Source organism: Motacilla alba, chromosome 12 (genome assembly GCF_015832195.1).
Source record: "Motacilla alba alba isolate MOTALB_02 chromosome 12, Motacilla_alba_V1.0_pri, whole genome shotgun sequence".
NCBI classification, from domain to species: domain Eukaryota; kingdom Metazoa; phylum Chordata; class Aves; order Passeriformes; family Motacillidae; genus Motacilla; species Motacilla alba.
The window spans coordinates 18559080-18573424 of record NC_052027.1 but is presented as its reverse complement, the minus strand read 5'-3'; the positions used below and the strand labels follow the sequence as shown (position 1 = coordinate 18573424).

The 14345-nt window shown below is 40.2% G+C and overlaps 1 protein-coding gene across 1 annotated transcript in view; it reads right to left on the bottom strand.

Annotated features, from left to right (window-relative positions):
• ATG7 (autophagy related 7) overlaps positions 1 to 14345 on the bottom strand; it is a 78315-nt gene that overhangs the window by 43369 nt on the left and 20601 nt on the right. The window contains exon 18 of the mRNA XM_038149150.1: positions 2052 to 2174. Coding sequence (XP_038005078.1) covers positions 2052 to 2174 — 123 coding nt within the window. The remainder of the gene's footprint in view (positions 1 to 2051; positions 2175 to 14345) is intronic.

Here is a 14345-nt window from a genome sequence, read left to right as displayed (position 1 = left end):
GTCTATTTTCTTTATAGTTCTGGATAGATTTTACTAGACAGGAGGAAAGGAAAATCTGCAGTTACCAGAAGCCATTTTATGGCCTCCAAACTCACCAATAATCCATAAAATCTTTCTGAAGAGTTTGAGTGATGAAAAGCAGGTAATTTCTCACCAGAAAAATGAAACATTCCCATCCCAAACCGGGCCATCCACACCTGGTGGAACCTCTCAGTGCTTTTGCTGCAGTCTTTAGAGTGCACTGAGAATATCTCAAATCAAAGGAGCACCAAGCTGAGCAAATCCAATGGCTCAGTTTTGGGGAACACGTTCTGCCAAGAGCAGCTCCACAGCAGCCAGAAACCCAAAAAATCATTTTGCAGAGCTCACAGTCCCCAGCTGCAGCGTGAGAAAAAGGAGCTCCAAACACAAGAGAAAAGGAGCTCAAGACAGGGGAGTAATTCTGCAGAAAAGATATGGAAAGCACTCTCCTGTGCACCTAAAAAATGTAAGAATTGCCCCAGATGATGAACTGAGAGACTTGTGGAGGAGCACAAAACAACCTCTTTGTTTTTCAGAGCCAAAAATGTAATGTTTTTCAGTGGCAAAATGTAACAAAGAACTGGGTTTTAATCCAAAGCAAGCAGGGGTGCTCCAGAATCTCCCTAAATAATCTGCCTGTCAGCCCTTGCCATTCAGAAACACAGACTCACCAAGACTATTTAACTGTTAACTGCTGAAAGAGATGGATTTTCCCAAAAATGCAGCAATCCTAGAGGGAGGAACCAAGCAAGCTCCCTGGTTTTATGGCAGTTCACCTAGTTTGAAAGCACGAGCTCTGCAAATACTTTTCATGTCAGATTTTCCACTTCTGAGTTGTGACTTCACTACACAAACTTCACTGAAGTACCCCAGGATTTTTGAAAGGACACAGATTCTGAGTTTTAAGCAAAACTTTGAACTTCAGTGAGTTGCAGCAAACTCCCACCAGATTCTGTATTTTGTAGAGAATATCTAAAACCTCATTAACAAACACTTATTCTGAAGCTGCAAAAAGGATTTATGGATTAATACCTGCTAAATGAAACACTCCTAATTTTAATTGTTTTTACATTTTACATTAGCAACCTAGACACTGAAAGTCAGGCCTGGCAATCAGACTTTAATTATTCAATTATTCCTGCTGTTAATGAGTGGTATGTGTTAAAGGGTGCTTGTTTTCCCTTCTGGGATCCCTCTCATATATATATATATATAAAAAAGAATATATATATATATGTATAAGAATATATATATATATATATATATATATGAGGTAGATATACCTAGAAATACCTAGAAATTTTTTCTAGGTGTGACCATGCTGATGTCAGAATTCATTAGGCATTTTACAGTTGTTTCCAGCATCTGCTACAATTATTTTTCAAAGGTTAAAACATGAAACAGAGAGCCAAGTCATCATTATCCACCCCAAACTTTATTAAGAAACACTGTGGAGCCCTTTCCAGCTGCAAAAACAGCTCCAGCACTTGCACAGGCTGCAGGGACTGAATAATCACTGCTTCAGAAACATCCCTGGGATACAGCTGTGCCAAAATGAAATGATGATGTACAAGGGTAGAGATATTGGCAGAGGGAGGAAGGAATACAAATCACTGTTAAATAGAATATTAGCAGACACCTGTTTAATTTTTTTATGGAACAAAACTCAATATTGAGTTATCACCAGTGCTGCTGTCCATGAGATCAAACACACTCCCCAGTTTCTGCCCAAATTCCATTTTTTGTCACTGGGCAGGTAAACAGCATTTCCCCTCCCAGCCATTATAACCCATCAAGCAGCATAATTACATTTTCATTGACCTAAAATTGCAATTGATTTCCTCACCCCACATAACCCAACTCACCTGTTTCCTTTAAAAGTAATATGGAAAGACTCAGATACAGCAAGTTACAATTAATTTAAGAGAATGTTCAAATCATTGTGCCAATCATTCTGTAAATGAAATACCACTGCTTAATTCTATCATTTGATCACGTGATTAATTAACATCCAAATTTTATTTGCTTACCTCAGCAGCCTGTGTCTCCTGGTGTAATAAAGTCAGACCTGTCAAGTCTTCCAAGAAGGAATGTGAAGAATTAAAAACTTTGGCCAGGAAATTAAACCCTTCTCGTTCATACTGCTCAAGGACCTGCCAAATAAACAACCAGAGAAGTATTTCAAATGTAATACCCATAATCTGATTCATCCTCGTATTTGGCTCAGAAAATAAAAGCAGAATCTTTCTGAGTACTCGGAAAATGACTGGATACTGCAAACAGGTAAAAATGGCAGAGAACAGAACAATCATTTTCCCCAGCTCAATCTCTAGTGAGGAAAGGTGGAAGCAAGAGGGAAGAGAAATGGGGTTTAAGCTTTCCTCCTTTAAATACATTTTTTAGGACAGATGATAGGGCAAGAAGGAAAACTTGGCTGCACAGCCATGAAAGGAACATTTGAGTGCCACAAAACACAGTAAAGCCTGTTCCAGTGTGTCAAAGCAGGGAAAGAACCATGCTGGGACAGCCTGAAGAATTCCCCAAGTAGGTGTCCAAGTCCAACATCCCCCAGCCTCCAGAGATCCATGATTCTGAGGCTCTTGTATCTTGCTCTATTTTTCTGCTTTTATTTTCCCAGTTAAGTTTTTATTTGGACAATTTTACAAGCTCCTACAAGAACTGTGAGGCTTTAGTTTATATTCCTCTCAAGCCCTGACCATGAAGAAGTTTATTTCAGCTTTAGGGAAGGAGCTGCCAGGCTGATTTCAAGCCAGGGAGATGCAGACTGAGGGAAGAGAAGATAAATATCAAACATGCCCCCAATCCTCCATGTTTTGGGACAGCAGGCAGGCAGAAAATGGAAGGAACTTATGCCTGAGCAGTCCCAGGATCCATTGTTTCCTTATTTTTGTTCCAAGTTCTGATCATTTCATCCCCTGCTCTCAGATGAAGCAGCTCAGCTTGATGCATTCCAAACAGCTTCTCCTGCAGAACTTCAAGGAGCAGAGCAGGATTTATGCAGGGACCTCAAAGCTGCACACATTTAATTAGAAAGGAGCAGAATGTGTGACAGGGAAAGGATCACCAGGATCACCCTGGATCCAGAAGAGGCAGGATTTTCACAAGAATAGAAATACTCCTATCAGAATTCATCAAATCACAACTTACTCTCACAACAATCAGGAACAGTTTAACAATTCCTCATGGTCTCAAACACCCAATTCATTGATAAAACTGTGGGAACTTGCCCAGCCCAACAACATCCTTCAGCAAAACACATCCCATGAGCTCTTACACTGGAATTCAGGCTCATTAAAAACCATATTTATACGTAGCTGACAGGATTCTAAGCTTACGGATAAAAATAGACTGGGATCCTCACTCAGCTCTTCATGCAAAACTATCTAATGCATAATTAGGTTTCAAAAGACACAAACAGAAACAACTGAAACACAACTATGAAAAGGAAGACAGATATAAAAGGTGATTATCAAACATTTGGCACCTTCCTGACCACACTTATTCTTCTAAAATAAACAAAATCAGCACTTCACGTTCTCTTCCTCAATCTACAGAAATTGTTCTTCATACTTTAAAGATTTCTTTTGCCATAGGGGTTTGGTGTGCATGTGCAATGACTGATAAATATAATCATGAATTTAAAAAGAAAAAAAGGATTTTAAAACAATATTGGGAGCAATTCTTTGTATTTTCCTTGATAAATGAAATAACACGAACATGCACAATGCAATACAGAGAACTGAACAACTTCAGCACTTTTTTGGAGATATGTCCTCTCAATATTATCCACTAAATATGGTGGGATTGCACTGAGGATTTACACATTCAATGAGAATTCTGGGTTTCAAAGTCCCACTAAAACAACCCAAGTGCAGCAGTCTCTTGCCCAGACACCAATTCCTAAGCCTGGAGTGTGTTCACAGCCCTGCCTGTGGGAATGCCTCAGCCTGGCAGGGGTTTTTGGCTTTTTCCCCCAAGGTTTTTGGAGGAACCACAACCCAGATTTCTGGCGCTGCAGGACAGATCAGAGTTCATGGCCCACGGAAACCATCCCCAGCCTGCCCAGTGAAGCTCAGCCCTATTTGAAATTATTACAGCACCTCAGAGAAATGCAGGGACAACACCACTGAGATATTTTGGTCTCTTCCCAGGGGCAAAACTTATTAAAAGATGTAAACCACCTTGGGCTATGCAAATATTATGAGCAGAGCGGGGAATTGAGTGCAACCTTCTATATACAGCTCATCCATCAAGCAGCCCTTAAACCTGGCTGGGTTTGGTATTCAGCAAACTGCTTCAATCCTCACTCCCAAAACCTGGGATTTGAGCCTGCAGTGAGAATTGCCAGGTGCTGCTCCCTCGGTGAGTGCACGAATCCAGAGTGCCAGGGTGCTGAGCAGGAGGTGCCCTGCTTCATCTCAGCGATGGGCAGACCTTGCCCAGCCCCTGCCAGGAATTCCTCAGCTCACCCTGGCACCCAAAGTGGCCAGCACTGCCTGGGGATGGAGCACCCGGACCAGCTCTCCTTAAATCCAAGTGCCCTTTGTGCTGTCATCAGTGTGGACAATGCCAGGAAGTCTCTCATTAAGTGCCTTTTAAAGTATTAATATTAATTAAAAACAAAATCATTAAATAGAAATAAAGTAAAACAAATTAAAATGTATGTATAAGTGCACAAAATAAAATTTATATATAAATGCACAAATTAAAATTAATATATAAAATATACAGAATATAAATATTATTAATTATAGAAATATAATTTATTATATAAAACACAATAAAATGTATTGAAATTAATACATATATTAATAAAATTAACAAAATACTAGTAAGGTCGCAGATCCAGGAGTTGCAAGTACATTATTTTTAGATTTTTTTGTACTGCTACACATTAACACGACCAAATCGATTACTAAGGAAAGATTTAAACATTTCTCTTCCCCCTGTGTGGCAGAGACCTTCCATGGTGCCACAATGGCAAATTTAGGTTTGGGTAACAAATCTGACCATACACACAGGATCTTAAAAACCTAAAGCACAACAATAAAGAACATTTTCTTCCCCTAGCATTAACCACAGAAGCCTGAAAAGCTGTATTAAAAAGTGTACTTGCTGATTGTAATGACTTGCTTTTTACAATGAGGACAGCCTGCTGAATGGAAGTATTTGTTAAGTAGTTTTAAATCCAGAATTCCAGGCACATGAGCCAACAAATGTCATATCAGGGATCCAAAAATCCACCTGCAGCAGCACGTTTGCTGCCTGAGCAGGCAGCACTGAAGAAGACACCCACTACAGTCAAATCCTTTTGATAATGGCAGTGACTGGGAGAACATTTTGCCACCGTCAGGGACTTTATTTCCCAACTGAGAGGATGGAAACTTTCCAGTGCCACAAAAAGGGAGGAACTCCACAAACTGCTCACATCTAACCTTTCCTCCCCGAATTCAGGAGCAGCTTTCCTCTGATACATGGAACAGGGCACAGATTTGTTCAGCAGCCACTGACCAGCCCTCAGAAAGGAAAAGAATGAGGCAAAATAATCTCAGATTCCTATGCCAGGAGACCACACAGGGAGTAATCACACAGGGATAAAACCAGTCTGAACAACAAACAGACACAAAATAATTCTCAAAAAATCTTTCCAGATTTAATAAGTGCCCAATTTGTTGTTGCATGGAAAGGAAATTTTCTCCTATTTAATCATGTCCAGCAGAGCCCAAAGGCCCAAGGCTGACATGAATTTGCTTTTACACTTCTGAAGAATTCTCATCCTTGGTCCCACTGAGATCCTCCCAAGGAACAGCTCTACAGGAGCAAAGTACTTGAGAGAGGCTACAATTTGTATGATTCTTGATCTCAAACCAGTTACTGTCTGACCACAGATGTACAAAATCCCACCTGAACTTTTTCAGGAATAAACCCAGTGCTTCAGTGATGTGTCACTATGCAGCAGTTCATTTTCCAAGCAGAAAAAAAACCAAACTATTAAAGCACAAAAAAAAAAAAAGAACCAGAAATACATAATTCTTGCACCCAGCCTGGCACGCTGGAGCAGGAAGGATTCAGTAAGGAACTCTTATCTTTTCCTCACCTGCAGGTCACTTGTCAGAGGTTAGGAGAGGTGGAAATCACCACTTCCTTCTGGATTCCTGGCTGCCACAAACACTGCCAGGAGAACCCACATTTTCACACCACCTCTCCTGACATGCAAATCCCTCAGGCTGATGCCACAACCTTGATTTCAGCCTCCACTTCACAGAGCCAGAGCTCCAGAACAGTTTTTTTTTTACACAATGGCATTTTAATGGAGCAAATCAAGCTGTGGATGCACACCATCCCATCAGGACCAAATCCATGGGCTGCCAAAGCTTTCTGAGGAAATGATACCCAGTAACTCATTTCATGAGCAGTCTTTTCATTCTGGCCTGTTTGCTGAAGTTTAAAAACCCCCAAATCTCATGGCAGAAGGAAAAAAATACAGACTTGGAGTAAAAGGACTTGCTTTGCAATGAGAAACAGATGTGCAGGCTTGGTGTAATATTCTTTTTAACAGCATTCTGCACAAAGTCCTCTCAATTGCTGGGTACAGAGACATTCAGAGAGAATCTGGCTCCAGGATTGCTTTACAGCAGAAAAGTTAATATCTGCTTAAGCAAAAACACAAAAAACAAACTCCAAACCCAAAGAAACTGGCTACTGATGCAAAATTGGCTCTTGTTTTATTTCTGTCACATCAATTTCAAACTTTTTTACCAGTGTTTACATTTGGTTTGGCTTTTTTTTTTTTTTTTTCCTTTTCAAAGTAGGTTGCATCTGCTGAGCCTAAACCAGGGCTGTTTACTTTCCAGGAAAAATAAAACAAGGGATGAATGCTACCAGCTGGATTATTTACACTAAAGATTTCTGGGTAATTTACCCCCCAAACAAATTCCTGGATTATTTACACTGAGTAAGATTTCTGGGTAATTTACCCCCAAAACAAGTTCCTGGATTTCAACGATTCCCTCCCTCAAAAAGGCAGGTACTTCACTAAACATTTGAGAGTCACAAAAAACCTCAATATTCAAGACTCTTTTTAGAAATTGGACAGGCCTGGATATATTTTTACACACTGTTAACTCCCTGCTTATCACAGGCCATGCAGCAAAGGATAGAAAATTACTGTTCACCTGCTGAAAAGACATTTGGAAAATAAGACAGATGTGAAAGAGTCTTGCCAGCTCCATTCTTCAAAATTCAATGTATCTGTGGTTAAAACAGCAATTTTCTGAAAGTTTTATGCTATGAAGAATCCTCCTGAATGAGAAGAGAACAAGCTGAGCCACTGAGTTAATATTCAAAATTTTATCACACAACCCATAATTCTGGTTTCCTTAAAAAAAATCCTCATTCCCAGACTGTTGCCTTTTCACAAAGTTCTCAATTTTTATTGCCATCTGATCCTAAAAAGTCGTCAAGGAAAGTCTAATAAGGTGATGCTGTAATACAGCTATGAAAAAGAAGGCAATAAAATTGCACTTTTGTGAGGATCATGGAATGACTTTTCAGGGCCTTTCAGTTCATGGGTTTGGAACAGGAAAGTCTGACAATATTACATGAAAAAGATAATACTCCAAAATTACCTCAAATGGAATTACCTAAATCTTGTGCATTCACACATGATTAAGTCTGGAGAACAAAGTTCTGCAGAAAGCTGTGCTCCAGGTGTGCACTGAACAAGGCCATGCTGGAAACACTGGAAATTCAGAAACCACGAGACAAAAATGGCATAATTTTGGGCTCGTGTCCAAATCATGAAATCACCCTCTGCACACACACAGTTCTCTCCTTTCCTTGCCATCATCAGTATTAAAAATGAAAGCAAACCAGGATAAAAGCTTAACTAATCCAAGTACAATGTGCTGAAAAATCATTTAAGGAGGAGATTGTTGTTTTAATTCAGAGCAGGAGAGGAGTGATACAAATGAGCTTTGCCTGTTGCTATTTCCTACCCTGATCTTGAACTGCAATGGGCAGCAAATGGAGAATTAACTCACAGAAGAATCAGCTCTGAAAGGTCTCAATGGGGTTTTTTTTAGCCTGGGATGTTTCAGTTTCTTTTGAATCGTGAAAAGGGGGAAAGTAGAGTTCTCAGCAATTTAAGAAATGGCAGTTTAAGCATGGTCTTGTCAACGTTTAGTTCTTGGGAGATGCATGCATTGTTTTCTGAAATAATCTTGATGTGCTTCATCAAGTACCCATTTTCTCTGATAAGAATATCTGATAGATAAAAGTGCAGGATTTTGAATTCAGCTGCTCTTTCCTTTCTTAAATATTTCTCACAACTTTTTTCAAATGCAGCAGCATCCCCAGATTCCAGTCAGTCTAAGGAAGTTTCACTGCACAGCACACAAGCTGAAAGCATTCCCTCCCTGAAAACAGGAGTGCAGAGACATGAAAGGAAACAAAAGGGCCAAGAGAAAAATCAACATCTCTATTTTAGAGAGTGAGAAAGAGGCACAAAAGGGGTTTTTGGTAGCCAGCAGAAACAGATCCTGTGTCCTGACCTCCCTGAGCATGTGGGTACACCCTTCAGTCCCCTCCCTGCTCACTCCACGTTTTCCACAGGATGAATGTTTACAACTTGGATATTTACAACTTCATTTATCCCCACTCTGCTTCCTGTCCAGTATTTCAGCTGCTGAGCTCATCAGCAGTCCCAGCATGCTTGGCTCCAGCTCCATCTGGCATCACTCACCCTCTGCTGCCCAGGGAGGCAGAAATCCCTGATCCTTCCCTGCCCCATCCCAGGAAAGGACAATCTGGGGCTGGACCTGGGGTCAGACATGCACAGGGACAGGCACCTAATCCCCAGTTCTTTGAAGGAGCAGCATCCACTGTCTGCAGAGAGCCCCTAAGGCTGGGAGAGAAGCAAGGGCACTTCCCAACATGGAAAGAAATGATTCTTCTCCCAGCAAAGCAACTGCCTGATGCTGAATGACGCTCTGGCTGCCTGCATAAAGTGTGGGTTTGCCAAAGGCAGGAGTGGCCCAGCTCTGCAGGGTTGGCAGGAGGCAGCCAGCAATGAGTGGGTGCTGCCCAGGAAAAGCCATTTATTCCCTGCAGCCCTCTGTCACAGTCATATTTTCTAGAAAAATCCCTTCGCCCAGGATTCTGCTCCTGGGAAGCTGAGAAACCTCAGAGAAAAAGGAAAACAATTCTTCTCTCATTTGCTTCTCCTGTGCTGTGCTCATGTGGAATGTGTTTGGAGATTGTTTACCCACAGGTGATTGTTGCATTGGATTCTGCTGTGAGTTGTTTTCACTCTTTGGCCAATCAGGGCCAAGCTGTGTCAGACTCTGGACAGAGTCACGAGTTTTCATCATTATCTTTTAGCATTCTGTCTGTATCTCTTCTGTATTCTTTAGTACAGTTTAGTATTCTTTAATATAATATAGTAGCATAAAATAATAAATTAGCCTTCTGAGAACATGGAGTCAGACTCATCATTCCTTCCTGCCACGGGGCACCCCACAAATACAACAGCCCTCCCCTGCCAGCAGCACTTGAAGGAGGCAGATCTGTCACACTGAGCAGCCAGCACTGGCACTGCCTCAGGCACAGCCTGCAGCTGCTCAGGGCTGCCCAAACCCACAGCTCCCGCTGAAAGATCCACATTTGGTGGATTGCTTCACAGCAGAGGGCTTTAGAAGCTGGATGTTCTGCAGTACCTATGGAAAAAGCATTGGAGGAGCAACAGCATTTTCTTCAAAAGCATATTTACTGGATTTCATAGATTTCTGCTATTTTACCATCTCTTAAAATTGAATTCCCTCCACTATTCCAATTTCAAACAAAACAAACAATTCTGTAAGGAGAGATATATCAGCACTGTGGAAAAACTGGAAAAAAAAGTCAAACTTAGCTTAAGCTGTTCAAAAATACTTGCAAACAAAGATCAGCTTTCCCATAAAGCAAAGCTGATGGTTAGCTAAGTTGAAGACAGTGGGGAAGACAGACATCTGTGAAAGACTGCAATGAGAATGCAGGAAAACATCTGAAAAATGAATACAATAATTAAAATAGATAAGATAATTAAAATGAGAAACAACTTACACAATTTAAAATATTGTGTCTCCATGAATATGCACTGAATCCTTGGAATAACTGAATAACTTGGGAATAATAACAACAGAATAACTAATAATAACTGAGTATCTTCCCAATAAACTAGGGAATAGAAAGCACTAGGCTGCAAAAATCTTATGGAAGGAAAAAAGAACAACTACAAATTGCTCCTATCCAGCAAAGCAAATAAATAACTGATCTTTTGAGTTCCAGGTGGGATCCCAGAGCATGAGGGCTGGATTTGATGGTGGGGTGAACACCACCATCATCAGCATCATCACTCCACACATTGAATATTCCTGAATTTTAATCCAGTTCAGTGTTCTCCAAGTTGGCTTTTACAGTTCTTATAGGCAGGTATTTTACAATACAACCAAAGTATTTTAGTTGAGTTTTGTTTTAACTGACAGAAAAGGAATTGTGTACCAGCTTCACAGAGAGATGACAAGACAGCACAAATTATCTCTAATATAAATAATTAAAAATGCTATTCTAGGCATAGGTAGATATTGAATATGTCAATATTAGAAAACTGCCGCGATGCTGTCTTTTTCCTCACTGATGATCCTTTACTTTGTCCTAATTGTAGTTAGAATTTCATTGAATTGGAAGAAGAAATACTGGGAAAAAATCCCACAAAACCCATAAAATTTCATTTAAATGCAACAGAAATACAATCTGTCAGATATTATTCCATTGTCTTAAACAATGGCAGGTTTCCTCTCTCCTTTAAACCCTACTCTTTTGAAATTTAAATGTAACAACAGGAAAATTCATTTTTATTCATTTCCAAGAGAAGTCCTACATGGAACTCAGGATGCTGAAAATGTGCCCAGGTGTATTAACAATTCATTCTTCAAGTCTCAACGAAACCTATCCAATATCAACACAGAGGCTTCACTGTACACAGACTTGTCAAACACTCACACATGGAAATTGAGGAAATAAGGAAAGTTACATGTGGACTCTGTTTCACTGACTTCACAGCATAGCTACAGAAACAACTCTTTTAAAACACTCTCTTACATTTTTGAAACGTTCATTCCTGAAGGACAAACATTTCTCCCCATTCCCTTCATCAATTCTGTAAGCTCTGCAAAGAGATTTTTTCTTTTTTGAGCACAGGAATGACCAAGACTTTTTCCCCCCATGACTTTTCCATCCACACAATACTTGACTTGAGAAATGTATAATATAAAACGATTTAAAGGAGTTTCATTGACAGATAATCCATTGCTACTGGGAGAAAGCAAAGAGGAATGTCTTAGTGCAGTCAGGGCAAATCTGAAGGGCCTGGAATCAAAATCAAAATTATCTCAACTGAAAAGCATCAGTGAGTGAGTGAATGTTGCAGGTTGCTGTGATAAGTGATCAGAACAATTTCAAATAAAAATGCAGGCCCAGCAGTGAGCAGAGGAGAACAATGAGGGCATTGTTGAGGCTCCATGATGACAGATTTCCAAACTGAAGCACTCATAAATAACTTATGCAACCCCAGCACCCAGTAAATGTCACAGCAAAAGGGTTTCATGTATTCCTGAGATGGTAAAAAGGGAAAACATCTGCAAGGCCAGGGGAATATCCTGACTGAAACCAGAGATTGTAACATAATGCCAACAATACCATCCCCGATCCCAGGATCTGCCCCTTGGTGACACGCAACGAAACTGAGGAACATTCAGCATGAACTCGGAGGGTAAAAAACCCCTTCAGCATCTCCAGCTCCCAGCAAATGGAGGAGAAAGTTGCCAAAGAACTTGAAAATCAGCAGAGAACCTTGGACTGATTTTGATACACTTCACAGTGGGGGTAGTTACACATGAGCATGACTGCAGCAGGGGAAGGAGAAATCTCTTGAAGGAGAACAAGGCAGATCTCCAGCACATGGGTGCTAAATTTTAACTCTGGAAGAAATGTGAGCTATGGGTAAAAACAGAGGGTTTCTACATCTTTACGTCCAGGCTGCTTGGTGGCAGTTATCTTTTGCGACATTAAACTCTGCATCTGTAGGGTCTCCTCGTTCATTCCATGATGAACAAGAAGTAAAGGGGAGCAATAAAAGGAAACGTTCATTGCCCTCATGAAAAGAGAAACACCGGTAGTTTTGCATTAAAATATTTTTTCATACTTTTTAAAATGTTAAAATATGTATTTTAACATTCATGATTTAAGGCTTCAAGCAGTTTTCTGCAAGGATCAGATCTGTTTTCCAAGGAATTGCAACACTTCTCACCACAACATAATGAACAAACAGCCTCATTTTGCTCCCAACAGGGTAAACAGGTTAATTAGCCCAGTCGGTAATAAGCTAAATGCTCTCTCCTGTAAGTAAAGCAGTTGTTACAAATGAATATCTGTGGGGAATGGATTCGTAGAGCATTTTCAGAGCTTGACAGGAGGCTTACACAGTGTGTATTTGTATGTAAACTTTGAGATAAGAAACGCTGATTTAGAAATAATATGGAATAGGACAGATATTGTTGAGAGAAATGGAGTTAGAAAAAAGTTTCAGAGGATGGCTTTGTAAATACAATCAGATACTTTAGAGGAATAGAACTGTGAAAGATGTATTGTAGTAATACTTACAAGGGGTAGTTTTAGATGATTGGCTTTCAGGCATCTATAGTATGGTGTGGTAAAAAGCTGACAGGCAAGAAATGCTTACAGTGTTTTTATAGTGTAATTAAGAAATAGTTAACTTCTGATTGTGATAGCATGAGTTATAACATCTGTATCGTCTCACCCTGCAGATGAGACTGAAAATGGAATAAAGGTCTTCAAAATGCCTCTCAGTTGCCTCATCTCTGGGTTAGAAAAAAGTATTGTCCAACAAGTATCTATCCTAAATATGGTCTGACAAATATCCATCCAAATACTGTCTGACAGATATCCATCCTAAAGGGCTCTGGAGTCTCCCTTGCTGGTGCCAGAACAAGTTTGGCACCAGAAGAGCTCTCAGTGCTCACCCAGTTCCCTGGGCTCTGACAGGGATATTTGACATTCCAACACAGCTTCTGCAGGACCAGAATAAGACAGAGGGGGAATCATACAAGGAAAAATTGGCCCAGAATAAAAATAGATTGGTTTCCTGCTGTGACCATCCCAAAATTCCTGAACAATTGCCTGCAGGAAGCGTCTCTGGCACGTGGCCTGGGCAGGACAATTCTGGTAGGGAAAAGTTGGCTGCTTGCATGTCTGGCTTGTGCAGCTTCAAAAGCAGAGAAATGAAGGAATGACTGAGTCCAAATGAAAAGGACTCCAATCTCCAAACATGCAGATCATCAGCAGCTCCTCCTGAGTCCTCCAGCTGGGCTGGACAGCTTCAGCATGTACTGGAACTCTTCTAAAATTCCTAATTCATTTGTTTTGTGCTTTAAGAGTTACAGAGTGACAAGAGCTCAAGAAGGACAATGCTGACAAAAGAAAACCACCATGAACACAGTGCCAGCAAATTCAATTCTATCTGTGCTGAAAGTCTGAACCTCCAGTAATTCTGACATGCAGCAGGATGAAATACTGAATTACCTTATTAAAAAACAAACCCTCACACAACAAACCAACATAGAGACTACAATTAAATCATAATTGGATTTGTCATTTCAAAGCATCAGCATCAGATTTCCACATAATGCAGGGTGACATATTCTTATGCTAATAAATAAAGTTAGCAAAGTAAACAAAGGCTGTGTTTCTACTGTAAGGAAATCCGTGAGCCAATGGAGCAACCTTTTCAGCACACAAGAAATTCAATCCCCAAACCACATGAAAAGTGATCTCTCTGGGAATAGCACAGCTGCTAAAATCCAAGGCACTTTTTATTAAATCATCAAGTCTGTTTATGTAAAACGGGGCTCTCTTAAAATGACCTCCAAGAGGAAATGATTTGCTAAGGAAAAATTGATCCCTGCATTGAATTTATCTGTGTGGATGTACATTTTTATTGTTTTTACATGGCAGTGTTTCCTGAATTGGAGATAAGGAGAAAATAAGAGGAAAAGAGAAAGAAAAAAGCTTCATCTAACAGTTTAAATTCTCCCCCATCAAGGTTTCAGCTACTGCTGAGCTTTCAGCTCTTCAGCAGGGTAGATCCAACTGCTGTTATTTTTAGAAACCCCCAACTTCAGTGCTTCAACTTTTGAAGAGAAAGTGCACATTGAGAGTCCTTCAAAACTTGTCAGATGTACCCAGAT